A 19789-nucleotide genomic window follows, 5' to 3' on the forward strand; every position below is an offset into this window, starting at 1 on the left:
ATGCTTTTATTCCAGTATTTTCCATCAATACAAATTTCTCCGATAAGATCTTAGACGGAGCCTATTTACACTACGACACCGTTTCTTAATGTTTACTCAATTGATTCTTCCGAATATACATTTAATTCACAAATTTTCCCCTTCACCTTGACAACTCGAGTGTGCTGATCATTGTTATCTCTAATTTCAGCAGAGTGCGAGTATTTTTTGTCAAGCTTCGAAATTTTCAGTAATGTAAAAGTTGTTTGACTTTTTAAGACGAAGGAAAATATTTATGGTTAGATTTAGAGATAATTTTTTATATACGTCTGACTACCTTTGGAAAATTATAACAAGTTAACTCTGATATGAAAAGTCGACGTGGAAAAGTCGCTCGACGGCCGTTCGCGTCCTTCCCGTTCGTTCGTTTCTTCCTACTCGAAGCACAGCTTACCACAAGTCACTTTCTAAATTGTATATTAATGGCCGGGTACGAGATATCAGCAGGCACATCCTTGCGCGCTTTGTTTACACCTGGTGGAACCTTGGAACGCATGTGTGCATTTATTTGCACTGTTTGCAGAACGATTAGATGCGTTCTTGGAATAAACGATACGATCTGGCGTTATATTCATAAGGAGCGCGAGCTGCACAAATAAAGCCAGTTTTGCCGCTCCAGCCAAACGTCACAAAGAAATTCTGGTGCAAACCACGCTTGGAAAGGTTCGACTATAAAAACGGATCGTTTCTGCGCCAAATAGTTAAAACGAAGAAATGCTAAATGTGTTACCCTCTAGCGAACCCGAAAAATATTATGAAATAGGGCGTAAAAACTTGACAGAAGTTTAATCTGACACATTGGAACGTTTTAGAAACGTTTTTGACACTATGTAGTGCAGACGATTCTGAAGGAAAATATAAAAATTCTTACCGCTGATGCGTCTCATGGCGGTTCACGACACGGCAGAAATCCAAAAAGCTGGCTGACTTTTCCAGCGATGGTTGTAAGTCTTCACGTTTGATATAAACAACATGCCACACGTACGATCACCGATATCACCTACTTGCACAATGCGGGGCTCGCGCCATTGCCGAGATCGTTCTCTCTCTCTCTCTCTCTCTCTCTCTCTCACACAATCTCTCTTTCTCTTTTCGTGCACCTAATAAGTTTTCTTTTGCCCTTTATTCACAAAACGATAAATGCAGCCCGATGGTATTATTTAAGGGGTCGAAGAACAGTTCTGGAGTTTTGATCGCGACATTTCGCCGTTTTTCCGGGATGATGGCGAAGGAACCGTTCACTTGGCAAAAGGAAACTGGCCTGGCAGCGACAGCAGCAGGGCCAGTAAACGCTGCTCCGTCGTCTGTCCGTGCCCTGTGCAATGCTCTCAGCTCTGCGGGCTCTGCCTGTTCCTTTGGCCGTAAAGCGGCGGCGTATACACAGACGCGACTCGATCTACGCTTTTTCGGTCCCCCCTTCCGTAGTATTCCACGCTCTCGCCGTAAAGCTCGCTTCGCCGTTCAACCGCCAGATGTCCCAACCTTCCAGTGACGCGATCTCCCTCTCGCGTCGCACGTTTTACCCTCATCCTCTCAATCGTGAGTTTCGTTACAAAGTAGCACAAAACGCTTCATAAAACGTGCTTCTCACCGTCAAATCCCTTTTAGAAATGTCTCTTTAAAATACAAATACTCCAGGTTGGCGTTTCTTTATTAACATCATACTTTTACACAGCGTTTGAATAAACGCCGAGCTTCCTACAATATTAATTCCTGAATACGTTAAACTTGTGTGAGAAATGAAGACTCTTTAAGCTTTCTGTTTAACATTAATCTTCAGTTTTTTTCTTTCTCTTTACAGAATAATGCGAACCATCGGATACCGTGGCCTAGAACGTAAAGAAAATAAACGTACGAAATTGAGGCTAATACTGCGAAATTGTGTGATTCATGCTGTTTTCCTTCGAAAGTATGGTAGGCGATTACTTACTTTCAAATCCTTCGGAAAAAGCATTCTGTTTTGGGCTGAAAAATATTTGGCTGCGTGTCTCGCAGAAATTACACGGTATATAATTTTCTGGTGCATTACTGCAGATTATTCGTTTGGTAGGATTAGAATATTGCTCCTAAGCATGATTTACGGATTCGTATAACCTATCATGGATTTACGTCGCTTTCCACTTTAACTCGTAGAATTTGCATTTTGTGGAAATTGAACTTGTACATACGTACCGGCATATGTACGTATGGGATGAGCGATGGTTATTTTAATGACAGTCGAACGAACCGATTTTTGATAGATACCATACATTTTAATGCCTGCAAAGAAGTTTCGAGTAAATCTCTCAACATTCACCTTTTCATTTGGTCTTTGTGAGAATCGTTTACAGCTCGATATTTCGAGGAATGGTACGATATCGAAATCAAACAATAGGATTAGATAGCAGGTTCTCTCCCCTTTTTTGTTACCCCATTCACAAATATCAGCTACGGTTTTTAAACTGATTAATTTTATAGCCAACTGTATATTGTTATTGGCGTGATCGATTGCATTGGAGAGATTTTACGGTGGGCAGAAATTGCACGTAAAACGGAGTGGAATACAGATGCCGTTTCGGCCATCTGCACAGTTGCTTACAGTTTATTCGTCGAAATATTTCCAGATGTTGTGTATAGGGCAGATGGAGCGTTGTCTATTGACTGCAATAGATGCGATATGTTTGACGATAAAGTAGCCTATATTTAGAGCTTTATCTCTTGGCCGCAATGAAATGATCGTTGCATGATTTTGCGGCGCTATTACGGTGATAGGCACGCGTAACGCGTTGCGTGCCCACGTAGTACTACATGTACGCACATTTGTAAATTGCACTCCATAACACTCGTTGACGCTCATATAAGAGCAACTACTAAATCTCGCGGCTCGAAAAACGAATAAAGTGCGCCAGATAAAAAGGTTAATTTAAACGAGTAACGGAGTACTCAAGCCTCCAGTTAGATGCAACAGGCTTCGAGGGAACAATGGGATTAATTGTCATCAATTATCCCGTAGCATCCTACTATAATTTCTCCAATGTACAAACGCAATGATACTCTATAGTGCTAATGTCATTAATCGCCGATTGCCAACAATAATTATTTAGCTGATTCCATTTTGCAGTGCAAACTGGTTCTTCCAGTGGAAAATAGTATAATTAATATTCTCTATTACTCTCCATCTACATGCAGCTACTGAAACGAATGTTGATTTACGTTCTAACGTTTAACACGGTAATAACTGCTACCCAAACAGCACGCATAGTGTCAAAAACGTTTATGAAACGTAGGAACGTGTCTAATTGGGTCCACCAACGTTTTAGGAACGTTTCTGACACTTTGTGCGCGCGATATAAGGTTAGGCTCTACTAGGTACAAATACAATTCGTGTCATTACGAGCTACTTAGGATTTACATCCCATTAAGAGCACATAGTTTCAGAAAGGTTAGTGAAATGTTGCAAAGTACCAAATTGAGTCAGCAAACATTTCTGACGCTATGTGTGATTTCAGGAAACTGAGGTGTTTTGAGGAAACAGCGGGAATTCGATGTTACATTTTCGTGAAAAAGGTGCGAAAATGATGAATAGTGCAGTATTTGTATAGTTGCATTGGATACAAAGGGAAATTTTGGGTATAAGTCTTAGGCAGTAGAAGCTGTCTGATTCAGGGATCAATACGATAGCGTGTGTTATATATGTACGTCTAAAATCTAAGAGGTAGAAGATCTAGGTCTGGGTACTTTTAATGTCCTATACCTTTCTTACGGATCCCTAGCTCATGACAGAGCCACGTGTTACGTGACAAATCGATGCAGAATCCTGGTGCGTGCGGATTCAAGGAGCAGTCGGCAAATATTAGGGAATTGGAAGTATAAGGTTCGTACTGGTAATATAGGCTAGGGTGATGCTGCAGGGGGTCACTATAGCAACGGACCGTCACGCCCCCCCCCCCCTCTCTCTCTCTCTCTCTCACTCTTCCTCTCTCTTTCTCCCTCTAGTGACTTTAGCCACTTTGTTCGACGATTGCCTTCTCTCTCACCTCCATCCCCACCCTTTGGTCGTTCCTTGCTCTCCCCCTTCCCCCTCTCTTTCTTCCAGTTCTCCTCCTCCACGGTACGGTCCCCGTGCGTCGCCCCGAGTCAATTCAACTGCCTTTAAAACACCATAACACTATGTCGCTACAACCGCTTCAACATCACTGCCTGTTTCCACAGTACTTCGAAAACCAGCTTCAACTTCTTCGCAGATATGATCCGTCCCACCCGACCTTTAGGTCGAATTCTTACCACGACTTCACACCACGAAACACAGACAGACAAGTAACTGCAGAGTACAGGAGGTTTCTGGCCAGTGAAGAGATACGATAGAATCGAAAATTACGACTAGCTTTGAGGTGAGATTACCAACGAGGGAGCACGATACAATAGAAAAGTCGCGTGAGCACCTAGATGGGTGCGAACCGGCAACAAACGTAGAGAAATAATACTTATTAATGTTCATGCGTAAGCGTTATTTATCTCTTTTCATCCGACTTTGTTTCCTACTTTCCCGCTTTCACTCGCCTCTTTCTGTTTTCCTTGCACTACACCGCACCCCACCTCACAGCCGCCCTCTGCACCACCGCCCTCGTCCCTTTAACCCCTCTCCAATCTCTATCTACCCACACAGCACTCTAAAAGTTATCGATTGCATTCCCCTGTCAGGACCGTCATCGACATGCGGGACCTCTATTTTCTTTATTATCACGAATCACCTTTTCCTTTATCCACCACCGTTTTGCATCTCTATATTTAAGTCATTATTCTATTTTTACCCTCTTTCTTCGCTCCTTGAGTTATTAAAGAAACAATTTTTTAGGGATAAAAAAGAGGCAAATTTATCTTAGCAGGCTTATATTTTCGTATCTATGTCGCATGGAACGTGTACCTTACTATTTAGCTAACTCGCGGCTTCTTCGTATTTATAAAACGTTCCGTCTAAGTAATTCTTTTTTGACGAAGGATCTCACTTGGGTTAATTGAGGTGTTCATGTATTAAAAACGACTTGTATGAAAAATCAATGGGATTAAAAACTGTATTAATGACATAGTAATAAAATAAATCACACAGTTCTAATAAAATAAATATTTACAATAAACCGAATAAATATCCTTTCGTGATTTCCCATCCAGTTTATCGGATAAAATCAATTTATAAACAACAATAATGCACATAAATCAACTACTTTAATAAATTAAGTTAAAAAGCATTAAAAAAATCAGATATAAACAGACTGAGGTGCAATCACCTACCGACATCTCATAGAGATCATGGTAATGGACTGCTGAGAAACAAAATAAACTATTCTCATATCTATACATACTTCATACAACGAAGTGTTCGCATTAAAATTATTTGACAATCTCTAGTCTTACATATAAATATAAAAAAAGAAACAATACAGTTTTATTTTTATCACTGTCGGCAGTTGGCAAGTTGTCGACGATTATAGTTTACATACAGGTTAATCAAACGTTGAAACTAATACTTTTCATAAATTAGCATTGAATTTTCTCAGTATTATATACGGAGTATTGAATGTCTCAAGCTATTTGCACCGATTTTATCATATCATAAAATAATTTTAAAATCGTTTGGCTCACTTAAATAACACATTGCTGTCATTATCACTTTACAAACATTCCGATTATATCGAACAATACATATATTTAATTTCTTTGAATATTAATTAAACTGATCAGGTTTAGTTTCTATAGATCGGTATTTACTTTTTATGGAAGTAGTTTACTGGTATTGTTAATTTCGACAACGGAGCTGCACTTTCATTAAACTTCCTCGGATTCATAGATTTAAAAAAATAGTATTAATTGACAATTAAATTTCAAAGATTTCTGATTGCCTTAATCATTAATCAAAATAATCGACTGATCGTTTCCTTGTGATATTGTTGAACAAATTAATCAAATCGTCAAGTGTCAATTTTGTAAAATACAATCCTCAAAAATGATCAGCAAATGACTTTCTAGACATAATAATTAAACTAGGTAAACGATATAATGGGCCATTATAACGTTGTTTTCTAGGTTTAAGCGATTACATGAATTTATATGTTATGTGAACAGAGATATGATATGGAGGCTTCAAACGATTGTTACCATTGCTATTAAATACATTAAAATATTCCTTCTCCATGGAAAGAGCGGATGCTACCGTTTTCTCTTTAATCCTTTTCTGTACCCTTTGCCGAACCAGCCAGGATTCTTAGCAGATGCAATCGAAGTTGTGGCGTCCATTTCCAAATTCTCCGTTTCTTGATTATCGCTTTCTAGCATTTTTACATTTTCAGTCATATTTTCAGTCACATTTTCAGTCATATTTTCAGTTACATTTTCAGTTACATTTTCAATCACATTTTCGGTTTCTAACGTCTCAAGATTATCCGTGTCTCTTTGATAGTACAGACAGGTAAGGGAACCCTCGTTTTCCATACAAAATGAGCATGCTGCTTTTGGTTTCGGCGGTTCTGTCGTGACATTTGGAACTTGAATAAATGGGTAATAAAATAGAGGGGTTAGGTGGGGATACATGTACATAGGAGGGAATGGCAAGCCCATGGCGAGGAAAGGTAAAGCTGCAAAAAATGGAGCTGGATAAGTAGTCATTGGTTCAGCTACTATCTCGGAGGCACATATTTCATTAGATTTTTCTTCTTTGACTTCTTCTTCTTCTTCCCCATCCTTCCTATCTTCATCTACATTTTCTGGTAATGCTATCGTCAAAGATTCGCTGTCGACTTGTTCTGGAGTGACTTCATCTATCGGTAGGACAGGTTCTTCTAAACATGGCTGACTTGTTGTAGATTGCTCAAAACTCTGTAGTCTTATTGCGTGAAAAAATATGGGATCTTTAGCTCGATTATATTTTGGTATTTCAATACCAAGATTAGTCATTATTCTTTTCATTACATCATCGCATCTACCATTTATCTTTAGAGTTGCACTGTCATCCTTTGGAGTCCATTGTAAATTGACAATATATAAAGAAGCTCGCTTATGGACAGGCCTATCCATTTGCCATAGCCATGGATATTTTTTTAAAACTTTTAAGCTTGAACCTAAACACAAGATGACATCCGCTTGTTTTGCTGCGCGCGTGGCACCATTCCAATTAATTGGCCATGGTAAATTACCCCTCTCACCAAAGTGGACAATAGAGTCATGAAGTACAGAATTACATTTGTGGCAATACCTGCCAGTACTATGTTGATATCTTGCAGTTCTTTCTGTAACATCAAATATCCTCCAGTATTCCCGAAAAGGTTTGCATGCCTTACAAACTTCCACGTACATGTTGCCATGAACCTCTGAGAGAAATGACCGAGGAATACCACTTCGTAAATGCAAGCCATCACAATTTTGAGAAACTATGTATTTTAAAACTCGGGCTTTGTATAAGGCATACAGAGCCATATGTGTCAATGTTGGTTCTGCCAAGCTAAGATCATGTTTCCTATGAAGAATAAGATTTTACAATAATTGAATTACTATGGATTTAAAGATAATTAAGAATTACACTGATGCTTTCTTACCCAATGTCTTTTCCTTGTTGCATTCTTGTCCATACCCCGTTAGTTCCTCTATAATCAGGAATAGAAGCTGCCGTACTAATACCTGCACCTGTATACACAGCAAGTGAAGTTGCCCTACTTATAGCTGCTGCTAATCGCATACACTTTTCTTCCAAAATTTCTGGAGCATCTTCTACTTCTTCTAATCTTGCTTTAACCTTATTTCTTTTTTCTTGCCTACAAAATATTTGTCATAATAATATTTGCTAAACCTTAAAACTTTTAGGTTTTAAATATTCTTTTAAGAAATAAAGTGGTACAATAAAATAAGAATATTTTCAATATTATCAATTACGATCGACAAAATGGCCAATACCTTAAATTAACCTCTTTCACTACGTCACTACAAGATACGAGAAAGTCAACTTCTTCCGATGTCCGATTTGTTTCCGATTTTTGTAAAATAGCAGCCACCTGAAAAAGACAAAGGCTTTCTGATTTGTTTGTTTACAGCTTTGTTGTGACTCGAATGAAAACCGGTCAATATCGTAAAAAAAAATAGAAAAATTTATTAAAACACTGACAGATTTATTTACGCTAGTGGTGAATATACCTTCTTATATGTGGCAAGACGTTCATCTTTAATCGCAAAGGCCTTGATAGCAGCGGATCTTCTTCGAGATAGCAATTTTTCATTACCTGTCTCCTCCATCTTTAATCAAAACGGACTTGGACTTGCTGCTAGCAGTGAAGCCAGATTGCAGACCCTGCTACATAACGTTCAATAGTGGTGGGGGAATTTAGTAAACAGTAAGCAGCCATGCAGACGATGCAGCACTCTGCAGCAGACTCATAATAAGCCAGTTGTAACTTGTAACCAGTTGAGTTGAGTTGAGTACTACATACAGCACACTGACAATGCACAGTGCACAAGCTCATGCACTCACGCGGTCAGGCATCAAGCGAGTTCCTGACACTTCCTGACTCCCGTCATCCCGTGTCCCTTATTTTATTGGCGAGACTACGACGAGTATAGACCTGAGTACTACGACTAGTATGTATGATACGATGGAGTGAACATTAGGAGGGGGTCCTTTCGTTCGCAGATCGACTTCACTTTGGAAATTAGTGTAGATATTATTTTTAATAAAAATAAACTAATGTATCATGTAAGGTATAATAAATATGTTGATTTATAATTTATAAAAGAATATTTTTTATTCTCAATTGAATCCATTTAAATTTTGAAACTAGTTGGTCTTAATAGGTGATCATATGTGCGGACTGCGAAGGCTTTTCTTTTGTTGCGTGAACGTCATTTTCTTTTTAGCCATTTTTATCCATCTTTTTGATCATTTTAGCGTTTTATCCATGTAGAATGTAGAGAATGGTCGTTCTAAATTTCCCTGCTACTACCTAGTAACCTGCGGACTATGGAACGGATTTTTGTCAATGGTGGTGTTCGGATACCTTAGCACTAAGGTCAACAGGTCAAGGTAGTGTTATGTAAAAGAGGTATAATGATTAGTCAAACTGATTAAATTGACCAATTATAATATAGCGCTACCGATGCTATCTTAGCGCTACTTTAGCGCTAAGGTGTCTGAACACCACTATGTAATTAAATGATTAAAAGGAGTAAAGGAGATAGTTAATGACATCTGTAGTAACGATAGTAAATTCTGAAACACGGCCAGTTTTTCAGCTGTTGAGTAACTCATTTTGAAAAATGACTACCATTGGATAATATTGTAGGATCTAAGAGTAATAGCCAATAGTAACGCCAAATAGCGATAATAACGTTTCCGTGAACATACACCGATAAGGCAGATGTTCTTCATCTCGACTCTCTTCTCTTCCTTCAGCTGCTTCATCATCTCTGACGACTCTGACCGAAACAAACCAATCGATTGTTAAAAAGCGACTAATTTCACTTTATCGTAATCTAGCGGCAATTTTGAATTAATTAAAGTTATCTAACAATTACAAAACTTGGAAAAATCTTAAAATTTAAATCAGTTGTATGCAATAATTAAACTTTAGTTTAAATTATATTAATGTTCTAACGCTGTAAATTGCATCATGATCTAATGATGGCATATATATTTTTTCTTCTGCTATTATAATCTGTAAGAGATATCTTGAAAGTAAATTTGTATTGGTACAGCAGTACAATAGATGTATACTTATGCTTCTACTGGAAAGTAATAGTATGCGTTATCATCTGATGATTTAAAACACCTTATCTTTTTGCATTTTTACATTTAGCGAACATATTACAAAGTACTTCTTTAAAATCACTATGTTCATTGCTTTAAGTTGTATTCCTATTTACTTTGTTGTGAAATGTATAAATTTTACTTTTTCAACTATTATTATTAATTATTTCCTGTGTTTCCTTTAAGCTAATCTAAACATTGATTCTTATTTTATAGACCAGACTACTAAACAATTTCTGTAAATGAGTAAGTGCTCTCATTGATAACACATTAAAATTTGCATATATTATAATCATATATGATTATTTTATCTATTCCATGTATAGCTATCACCTTTTATAGTGAAAAACTAGATTGTTACATAACAGCTGATAGATAGTATAACCATCTCTTCATAATAAATGTGTCTTCTTTACTACATTTATAATATTAATAGTTATTGGTAAATAAAGTATTTGTTAAACATATAAATGTTATTGTATTCATGTTTTAAAAAATATGAAATATTCTTGTAATAATCATTCAAAACACACAAGTAAAAAATTTATCAATTCAATTAGGAAAGTGTATAGAAGTAATTTTGCTTAATATAATGGATGTGTCTCTTGAAATTTAAACCTAAGCATATCCTGCAACAAATTTGATGAAAACAAGTTCTTTTAGATAAGATAGTAAGCTAAAAAATTTTTTCTTTGTGCAGTCATAAGTAACACTGATCGTTGCAAGACAAATGTGGTAATGAATAAAGTGATTCATCTTACAATCTCCACCTCGAAGCAGCTTCAAGAACCAAGTTCTAGAAAATGCCAGATACATTGACGTATCCAGTATATGCTGGAACTGAAACAAATCAGGAAAGAAGAAGGGCATATACCTGGAATTCCCAACATCGTTCCACAAACTGTTCTTCACAGAATAATACACGAGCTGGCAGATATTCTCTTTCAGCACCTGTGGTAAGTAACAAGTCGTTACACAAATTATTAAGAAGAAAACTTTCACAACCTACAAGACTCCAAATATTTAAAATGATCTCTAATGAAAGTCATTTTACTAGAAAATACGTGATAGTTTTGAAGTTCAAAAGAACAAAGGGATTGTGATATTTTTGTGTTTAACGAATTGTGTACCGGTGCACGTGTCAGGTTTCTTAATCCCCGAATAATATAATTTCACATCTGACATTTGGCCACTTTTAAACTAAATTATGCGCAATAATGGTTACAAAAAAAGTTATCATCAACTTCGTCGTGGCTCACGCCGTCCTAGAGACGATCAACCATAGCATAAATAAATCGAAGTATATATACCCGTTTCTAATAATTTAATTTACAGTGTATCATATATAATTTCTTAATGTGATAAATATTTTTATCTATATATACTACAAACTAATAAAATAAAAAATTTGAACAGATGCAATTTAGAACGGGAAAAAATTATATATTAAATAGAATTCAGATATAGACCTAATAAAAATATAAATAGTCTGTTAAGTTAAACGCGATTATACTCATTTCACAAAAACGATTATTAGGAATCGAAACTGCAAAAAATTATAATTTAATTCTTAATTGCTAGCTTATTAAATATTATTGGCAAATTATAATTCTATTAACAAAATTTACATATATAGTCACAATACCTAAAAGTAGACGAATTTTGTGGTTTATTTTTGTAGATAATGGCTAATAAAATAAATTAATGGTTGGGTTGTGCATGGACTGAAAAAAACAAATATGTTGTAAATTTTATCCTTTTAAAATATTTAAAAGGAAGTTGGCCATCTTTAAACGGAAATATGTCACATCCGTCTCCCTCATGCAATAGTGACGGAGAGAGAGGGGTTAAGACAAAATAGGTTTCTTGATGGCACATAAGAAATACTGATTCTCCTTAATTCGTATAACGAGTAGCCGACAATTAAAATCAAATTGTTTTCAAGTAACGTTAATGGCAGAGGAACATGTTTACGGATATAATCCGACACCCGGGGCCGATGGAGAACCAGTACGTAACTTTTTTGACAGTTTGACAAGTACAGGTTGGGTTTTCATTGATAAAAGTATTCCAAAGAAACTAACAGAAGGTTATTTATTTTTTAATTAACGCCTTATCAAGAGATCAGCCTTCTTTATACCTGTTGTCTAACATGTCTTTCTTTAATATGCTCCAAATCATATCTGTTTTTTCATTAATTTATATTTTTTCCAAATTCCTGTCATTTTCATAAAAATTTATAAGGCTTAAATCAAAAATATTAATCTTTCTGTCAATTGGTTTTCATATATTTATTTATTTTTTTCTTTGCTTTAGTCAAACTATTATTTATATATCCAATCGATTATTAATAACATTAATTTAATTTACTTGAATATCAAAGTTAATCCTTTATGATATTGCTTCTCGTACAACAAGGAGATCTTTGAAAAATATGATAATTGGTAGTATTGAAAATGTGTTATCCTTTTATTTATAGAGAGATGAGACAACAAGCAAGCTACGGTTAAAAGTCGTTGCTGGCCATCAGCTGGCAAAAAAAGATATATTTGGTGCAAGTGATCCATATGTACGTGTGGACTTAAATACAATTAATGGAGATGTAACAGTGGATTCAGCCCTTACAAAAACAAAAAAGAAAACTTTAAATCCAGTATGGGAAGAGGAATTTATTTTCATGGTAAATTAATTCATTCTTATTGTTCTAAAATAAGTATTAGCTAAAGTAATTAATATGAAATGTTAAAATGATTCACCTAATTAACAGGTTAAACCAGTTGATCATAAATTAGTGCTTCAAGTTTTTGATGAGAATAGATTAACAAGGGACGATTTTCTTGGGATGGTGGAGCTAACATTACTTAATTTACCAAAGGAACAGGAGGGTCGGATTATTCCAGCTAGACGTTATGTATTACGACCTCGTAGGTAAATATCGTCTCAGAGTTTGCTTAAAAGCTATGTACTTTTACTACTTCTAATTTTCTTAGTTTTTTTAGAGCAATGTGATATTTTTATTAATTCAGTTCAATTTTTTGTCTAAAACTTATTTTCCATGCACCATTTGTATAAATATTGACCATGTATTTACAGTTTTTATTCATACGTGTATATGTCTATTCACTTCATTATATATTTTTATTTTGTCTACTTCTTTTGCAACTGCATACTGAGTAACTTATGAGGATATGGCATAGTAATCATTCCAGTCAGCGATCCAGAGTTAAAGGAACATTGGAAGTGTATCATGCATATATTTCGGATTCATCAAGTGTAAATAATGAGGACACCGACATAACCCCTGATTCAGGTTGGGAGTTAGTTCAACCTACTGCTGAAAGTCCTCTAAATGAATCAGCTGACGTATGTATCCTAAGAAAAGACAACGTTAGAGCAATAGAATAATAAAATAATTACTTTAAGATTCATGCAATAGCCAATGGTCCATTGCCACCAGGATGGGAAGAAAGACAGGATGCTAATGGAAGGACTTATTATGTTAATCATATAGCTAGATTCACACAATGGGAACGGCCAACTGCAATGTATGTAAAGATAACATACAGTATAAAAAGATATAATTTTAAAACAATTTTAGGGTTTATTATTTTTAGGAACACAGCTTCTACAGGAGGAATAAGTAATGAGCAACGAAATTTAGACACAGCTGCAACAGAGTTTCAGCGACGTTTCCATATCGATGATGAAAGCAGTCACCGAAGTTCAGTTAGTAATCAGGTAAAACTGTGAAAGAAAGAATAAAGCTATTACTTAAGAAAAATAGGAAAATAACTTACTTTTATTTGATTTAAAAAAATCCTTTATGTAAATTATGATTGGTACAATTAGCATGTAGTATGTAGCAATTTGTGCATGTGTGTATAAGGATGATGAAGTTCTACAAGAAGAAGATTTGGAGGCAAGAGGTGAGGGTGGGGAACATAGAGTAGGGGTAATTGGGGATACGTCTTCAGAGTCCGGACGATCTGTCGATCAGCAGGGATACCTAAGTGAAAATGAAGATCAGGTACTCATAATTATAAAGCCTTCGTGACCCTTATAATTTCGTAAAATTGTTTACTTTATGCTTCTCAAAGATTTCAGTTTAGTTAAGATTATGTCTTGAATAGGATCCTAATTTCTTTTCATGATTTTTGTCATGAAGACATACATGCACAATTCTTGGTGATACATTTTTTTTGCGAAATATGTTTATTATTGTAAAATAGTTTTGTTTGCACAATAATTGTATTTATAAATATTGAGTATTGTGACATCTATTAGGTCCTCATTATGCATAAAAACGATTTTTGAAGCTTATAGAAGCTTAAAGGATATATAGTTGACATATTAGCAATAATTATTTATTAATCATTTTCAATAAGATACCTTTGTTGAAAAATTTTATATTCTTTATCTTTATTTACAGAGTGACGACAATGTAGATAGCCCAGCTGGTTCTAGGCGTTCATCAGAACAAGTACATTTTTTAAATTGACTTGTATCTTAAACTGTTTTAATTGTAGTTTAAATAATTACGAAAACAAAAAATATTTAATTCTAGATCGAAGCTCCAAAGCCGGTAATACATTATCCCATTTCAAATGGAGAATGTTTACCACCGGGTTGGGGAATGCAAGTAGCACCAAATGGCAGAGTTTTCTTCATAGATCATAATGAAAGGGCAACAACATGGATAGATCCAAGAACAGGAAGACCAAGTTCAATACCAAATAATATCGCCCCATCTGCCACACCCAGAAGTGACTTAGACCAGCTTGGTCCACTACCAGAGGGATGGGAAGAACGAGTTCATACTGATGGACGAATCTTTTTCATTGATCACAGTATGTCATTATCAATTAATTTCAATAATCTATACTAGTTCATAATTAATAATAATAAAATGATCTCTTGTCTCGCTTCAGATACTAGAACAACACAATGGGAGGATCCGCGGATGTCCAATCCACAAATTGCAGGACCGGTTAGTTACGTTTTTGAGAAACTTTTCTTAATTAAAATAATACTAAAATATATATATATATATATACATTTTTAGGCTGTCCCGTATTCCAGGGATTATAAACGGAAATACGAATATTTAAAATCACAACTTAGAAAGCCTGTATGTATTTAAAGAAAATGTTAAATTTTTTAGCAATTTTTATAACATAATGTCCTTTTTTTAGAATAACGTTCCTAATAAGTTTGAGATAAAAGTTGGTCGAAATAATATATTAGAGGATTCTTATCGAATCATAAGTTCAGTAAATAGGGTGGAAGTTTTGAAGACAAAACTATGGGTTGAGTTTGAGGGTGAAGTAGGTTTAGATTATGGTGGCCTTGCAAGAGAATGGTTTTTCCTTTTGTCAAAAGAAATGTTCAACCCGTACTACGGTCTTTTTGAATATTCTGCCACGTAAGTATATAAAAGAATTTTACACGTCTACATTGTATTATAAAAAATGTACAATAATATACTTTTGGTTTAGTGACAATTACACTTTACAAATTAACCCTTTCTCCGGTGTGTGCAATGAAGAGCACTTAAACTACTTTAAATTTATTGGTCGTATCGCTGGTATGGCGGTTTATCATGGCAAGCTATTGGATGGTATGTGTGAAAATATTCTACTTAAAGAAAAAATTAATTGGAAAATATCTTAATATTTTATTTAAATAATTTATCCAGCATTCTTCATTCGACCATTTTACAAAATGATGTTGGGGAAGGCGATCGATCTAAAAGATATGGAGAGCGTGGACTCGGAATATTACAATTCCCTGCTTTGGATAAAGGAGAATGATCCCAGCGAGTTGGAGTTGACGTTTTGTGTCGATGAAGAGAGTTTTGGTCACACATCGCAGAGGGAATTAAAACCGGATGGTGCAAATGTTCCATTAACGGATGAAAACAAGGATGAATATATAAGTCTTGTGATTCAGTGGAGATTTGTATCCAGAGTCCAGGAGCAAATGAACGCATTTCTGGAAGGTTTTAATGCTCTCATTCCACCGACATTGGTAAAAATCTTTGATGAACACGAATTGGAGTTGCTGATGTGTGGAATACAACATATCGATGTTAAAGACTGGAAACAGAACACTCTGTACAAAGGGGATTATCATGCGAATCACATAGTGGTTCAATGGTTCTGGAGAGTCGTTCTTTCATTCAGCAACGAAATGCGATCTAGACTTTTACAATTTGTCACAGGAACATCTCGAGTACCTATGAACGGCTTTAAAGAACTTTATGGAAGTAACGGACCCCAGTTGTTTACCATTGAAAAATGGGGCACGCCTGATAACTATCCAAGAGCTCATACATGGTAAGCTTTTTCCGCAATTTTACAATTGGAACTATTGCATTTTTTTCATTTAAGTTTTAAATAATTTTCCTATTTTTGTTCTTATGACTATAAATTTCTCGGAAAGAGATTGATTTTGATGGATTAAGAAATATTACTAATTTCGTGTTTTGATAAATTAAAACAAATTTTTCTTTCAGTTTTAATCGCATTGACCTTCCACCGTACGAAAATTATCAGCAGCTTAGGGATAAGCTAGTAAAAGCAATTGAAGGCTCTCAAGGCTTTGCTGGAGTTGATTAGCACGACATACCCCTTTTTATGATGATATCTGTAATATAATGTATATAAACATATACATATATATATTTCAATACCCGCTGCATGATACACAGTAGGGTATGCTATCCTAAATATGTTTAGCTCTTTAACATTATTAATATTTTCCTGCACTGCGGTATAACTTTGCTGTCATCTATCCATTTGGCAACAATAGTTTCGCCTTATAAAATATCCTATAAATTTCACTTTTTGCATTAACTTTCAGATTTATCGAGTACATATACATATATATCTATATATATTACGATTTTGAAATTTTATTGTATCTTTAATAATATGCTATGAATTCACGTGCAGGAGAACGATACCAGTTCAGTAATATTGCACCTATTGATTCTTGACTGCTGAATTACAATTTGTAAAGGCTAACTTTGGGACAAGAGACTTCTTTGTTGCATATACTAAATGAGAAGTGTAGATGGAAAAAATGAGAAAAAAATTGTAAATAATTTCGTAATAACGCAACGATATTTCTTAGTTGACTACTACTGTGTTAATAGTATAAAATACGTATTGATTTTGATGAAAAATAGTAAAATAGCTATGTAGCATTGATATATTACTTTCTAAAATATTACTCAGTTTTTCCAAAGAATAAAGGATTACGTTCGAAAGAAAAGAATTAATAGAGAGAGAAGATATTGGAATTTTTAATTTATTACGGAATGCTATAAGAAATTGGAAATAGTGAGAAGGTGTCTTTTAAGAGGTATATTTGATAAATTCTTTTACCGCCATCAAATACCATCGAGAATTTTAATTTATAGAGTCTGACAATTAAAACGTTCCAAATCATAAATGCAAAAATATGTTTATTTACATAACTATAAGAGATATTAACTTATGTACGAGACCTATTCGAAATATTTAACTATTTTAATTTAAATGTCTTATGCAAAATTTAACTTTGATATTTCTGATAGGTATACAGAACAACGTTTTCTTACCTGCATATTTTGGGGCATTTTAAATGATGGGCCCTATGTAATGTCTCACAAACTTTTTATGTAACATGAAAGTCTAGTTTGTCGCTACTTGATAAATTGTGCAATGAGCATTCAAAACAAATTTATATTTGTTTCTGTTTTGTAAGATTGTTTGTGTGTGTGAATATTCTATTATTATTTTATATATTATTCCGTATACCCTCGTTTAATCTATTATCGATCTCTTGTGCTAGAGTAAACCTTATACATCGTACATAATTTCTGAGAGATAAATTTTTCGTAAAAAAAAAATAACAAAAAATGAAAACAAAAAAATATTCTTTGATCATTTTCTTTACTTCTAATGTAATCGTTTAATGTCTTATTGCTTCTTCCACAATTTTTATCATTTGCTCACCATTTAAAACATTGTATTTCTAAATTAATTGGAAAATTTATGTCGAGATGGAATTTAGAGATACACATGAAGGAAAATGCATGCGCTGATGAATTAAAAACTAAGTGGAAAATTTATGATTTGTTATCAGAAGAAAGCATAAGAAGATTCCAAAATAATTTGAAACATACGTACCTTTTATTGACAATTTTCAATGAGTATATAATTGTAAAATATGATTTACATTCCAACAGGGATAAAAATTGATTCGTCTTGATCTTTCTTCTGATTGTAAAAAGAAAGAAAAAACATGAATTTGTTTAGCTAACTTATTGTAAATAACCATTTAGCTTGAAATCAAAGATATAAATTACTTTGAAACATTTGACCATTTGTGCGCTTTGACAATACCTAGGAGAAAAAGGAAAAAAAATGTTGAACTCCGGTAGGTCTTTCAAAACTATGATAATGAAAAGAAGAGTTTTAGGCTAATATCGATAAGCTCTTGAGGGTAATAATGCCTACTTTCAATAACGCGAATTCGGCGTCCTGTAAGGTACTTGGAGGTTTAAAGCATTCCATCCTGTTTGTACAGCTTATTTTATGTAAACAGATACGTCCCATTAGATAATAAATACCATTATACTACTACAAACATTTTGTGGCCTTATATTTCGAGTACGTTTATTTGTTTCTCTCGATCTGATCAAATATTTTTTAATGGAGAGAATTTGCTGCTTTTGTGAATTAAAGTTTACCGTGTATAACTTCGCATGAAAAATTAAAAAATTGCGTTAAAGTGTGAAACCATAACTGGCAGCTAACAGTATGAAATATCTGAGAGCCGAAAAATTATGCTTTTAATAAGAGTTTGTATATTTTCTTTTTTTAAAGACGTTCAGCTCTGTGTTTACTAATATATGTATTGCAATACTGTTAACAGAAGACACCAGTGTTCTCTGAATTTAAGTAGTATTTTATATGAAAAACCACTCGTGGTAGGATGTCTCTCAATTTCGGAAACATTAAGTCGTTAAAAATTAAAGGTATTGCAAACTTTGATTTTTCATTAAAGTTCAAAGAGAGAGAGAGAGAGAGAGAGAGAGAGAGAGAGAGAGAGAGAAGCACTACTATAAATAATTTCAAGGGTTTCCGAAATAATGTATAGCACTATTCACGAAGAAAATTATTTACATCATTTTATATAATTAATTTTTATTATTCTATTTTTAGGCTCATTAGGCTTTAACAATTTTAGCGTAATGAAGAATATATCCAAAATTATAAAAAACATCAATTAAGCTATGTAATATTATATAATGGTGTACATTAATTTTGGAAAATACTTTTATTTTCTTGCGTAAATAAGAAGAAATAGTATTTTTCTCCTTATATTAAATTGGATTTTAGAATAAACTCTATATATTTATTATCGAATGAATACATATATTAGATAGTCTTTATTTTGTTATTATACTTCTCACTTATGATATTTTTAAAAGAAAAAATTCAGAGACTTAACGTATGGTTATAAGATAAAAATGGCATTTACTATTTTCATTCATCTCCATGTACCGATCATTATTACGCAGTTAACAGCATTAATAGCTAATCGGTATATGAAAAATTACAAAGGAGCGCTCTAACGGCGCGCTTGACTTAAAAGTCAACTGAAAGTAAAGGGTGCTGTTAAAGTGCTTTATTATTGTATATACAATATGCTATATCCTGTAACATATATAATTGCGATTAATTAGATGCAAGAAGTACGATATATCGTATAATGGTAAGATTTCTCACGATTGTTAATTAATATTACGATGGAGTTTGAAAAAGTATAAAGTTATAATACATTAATATAACTAATGAAGTAAGAGTGAAAGGAAAATTATGTTCTTGTAGAGAATGATATGGAAAAAAAAAATTTGAATATATACAATAAATTATATTATAAAATTGTCTCAGAATTATTTATTTCAATGAACTTTTGGTATTTATGGATTGAAAA

General features: G+C 34.1%; 3 protein-coding genes and 1 long non-coding RNA gene across 7 annotated transcripts in view; 2 read left to right on the forward strand and 2 right to left on the reverse strand.

Moving 5' to 3' along the window:
• ckn (CRK like proto-oncogene, adaptor protein) overlaps positions 1 to 1427 on the reverse strand; it is a 32048-nt gene extending 30621 nt beyond the window's left edge. Inside the window, exon 1 of the mRNA XM_066739005.1 lies at positions 911 to 1427. Coding sequence (XP_066595102.1) covers positions 911 to 926 — 16 coding nt within the window. The 5' untranslated portion in view covers positions 927 to 1427. The remainder of the gene's footprint in view (positions 1 to 910) is intronic.
• A 1972-nt stretch (positions 1428 to 3399) lies between these two features.
• LOC136780375 (uncharacterized) lies at positions 3400 to 4362 on the forward strand. The gene is made up of 3 exons (XR_010823752.1): positions 3400 to 3460; positions 3528 to 3892; positions 4231 to 4362. It is a non-coding gene; the product is annotated as an uncharacterized lncRNA (long non-coding RNA).
• Positions 4363 to 4963: 601 nt separating this feature from the next.
• On the reverse strand, positions 4964 to 11525 carry Sirt7 (sirtuin 7). Of its 4 annotated transcripts, none has more exons than XM_066738686.1 (6): positions 11448 to 11525; positions 10677 to 10753; positions 8197 to 9014; positions 7960 to 8057; positions 7605 to 7820; positions 4964 to 7525 (listed from the first exon to the last, which is right to left on the reverse strand). In XM_066738686.1, exons 3-6 carry the CDS (start codon positions 8293 to 8295, stop codon positions 6223 to 6225), a joined length of 1716 nt encoding a protein of 571 aa, XP_066594783.1. In that variant the 5' UTR covers positions 8296 to 9014; positions 10677 to 10753; positions 11448 to 11525; the 3' UTR covers positions 4964 to 6222. The 4 variants fall into 4 exon arrangements, with proteins under 4 accessions (XP_066594783.1, XP_066594784.1, XP_066594782.1 ...); XM_066738687.1 differs by lacking the exon at positions 11448 to 11525 and adding an exon at positions 10933 to 11055; XM_066738685.1 differs by lacking the exon at positions 11448 to 11525 and adding an exon at positions 10812 to 11055.
• On the forward strand, positions 10268 to 19741 carry Nedd4 (E3 ubiquitin-protein ligase Nedd4). The gene is made up of 15 exons (XM_066738683.1): positions 10268 to 10758; positions 12282 to 12482; positions 12570 to 12730; positions 13000 to 13165; positions 13226 to 13347; positions 13417 to 13540; positions 13689 to 13829; positions 14232 to 14282; positions 14367 to 14649; positions 14731 to 14789; positions 14865 to 14930; positions 14995 to 15224; positions 15298 to 15419; positions 15498 to 16137; positions 16317 to 19741. The coding sequence occupies exons 1-15, from the start codon at positions 10606 to 10608 to the stop codon at positions 16417 to 16419; spliced, it is 2622 nt and encodes an 873-aa protein (XP_066594780.1). The 5' UTR covers positions 10268 to 10605; the 3' UTR covers positions 16420 to 19741.
• Positions 19742 to 19789: the final 48 nt, after the last annotated feature.

The sequence above is a fragment of the Prorops nasuta genome, unplaced genomic scaffold, assembly GCF_024137725.1.
Source record: "Prorops nasuta isolate Cenicafe-Biocafe unplaced genomic scaffold, Cenicafe_Pnas_1.2 PNAS00019, whole genome shotgun sequence".
NCBI lineage: Eukaryota > Metazoa > Arthropoda > Insecta > Hymenoptera > Bethylidae > Prorops > Prorops nasuta.

Coding starts and splice junctions, on each gene's coding strand:
- Nedd4 (XM_066738683.1), top strand. CDS start 10,606: ATGCCAGATACATTGACGTATCCAGTATATGCTGGAACTGAAACAAAT. Junction 14,283..14,366: donor CTAGGCGTTCATCAGAACAA/GTACATTTTTTA, acceptor ATTTAATTCTAG/ATCGAAGCTCCAAAGCCGGT. Junction 14,790..14,864: donor ATCCACAAATTGCAGGACCG/GTTAGTTACGTT, acceptor ATACATTTTTAG/GCTGTCCCGTATTCCAGGGA.
- Sirt7 (XM_066738686.1), bottom strand. CDS start 8,295: ATGGAGGAGACAGGTAATGAAAAATTGCTATCTCGAAGAAGATCCGCT. Junction 8,058..8,196: donor GTCTTGCCACATATAAGAAG/GTATATTCACCA, acceptor TGTCTTTTTCAG/GTGGCTGCTATTTTACAAAA. Junction 7,526..7,604: donor CAACAAGGAAAAGACATTGG/GTAAGAAAGCAT, acceptor TATTCTTCATAG/GAAACATGATCTTAGCTTGG.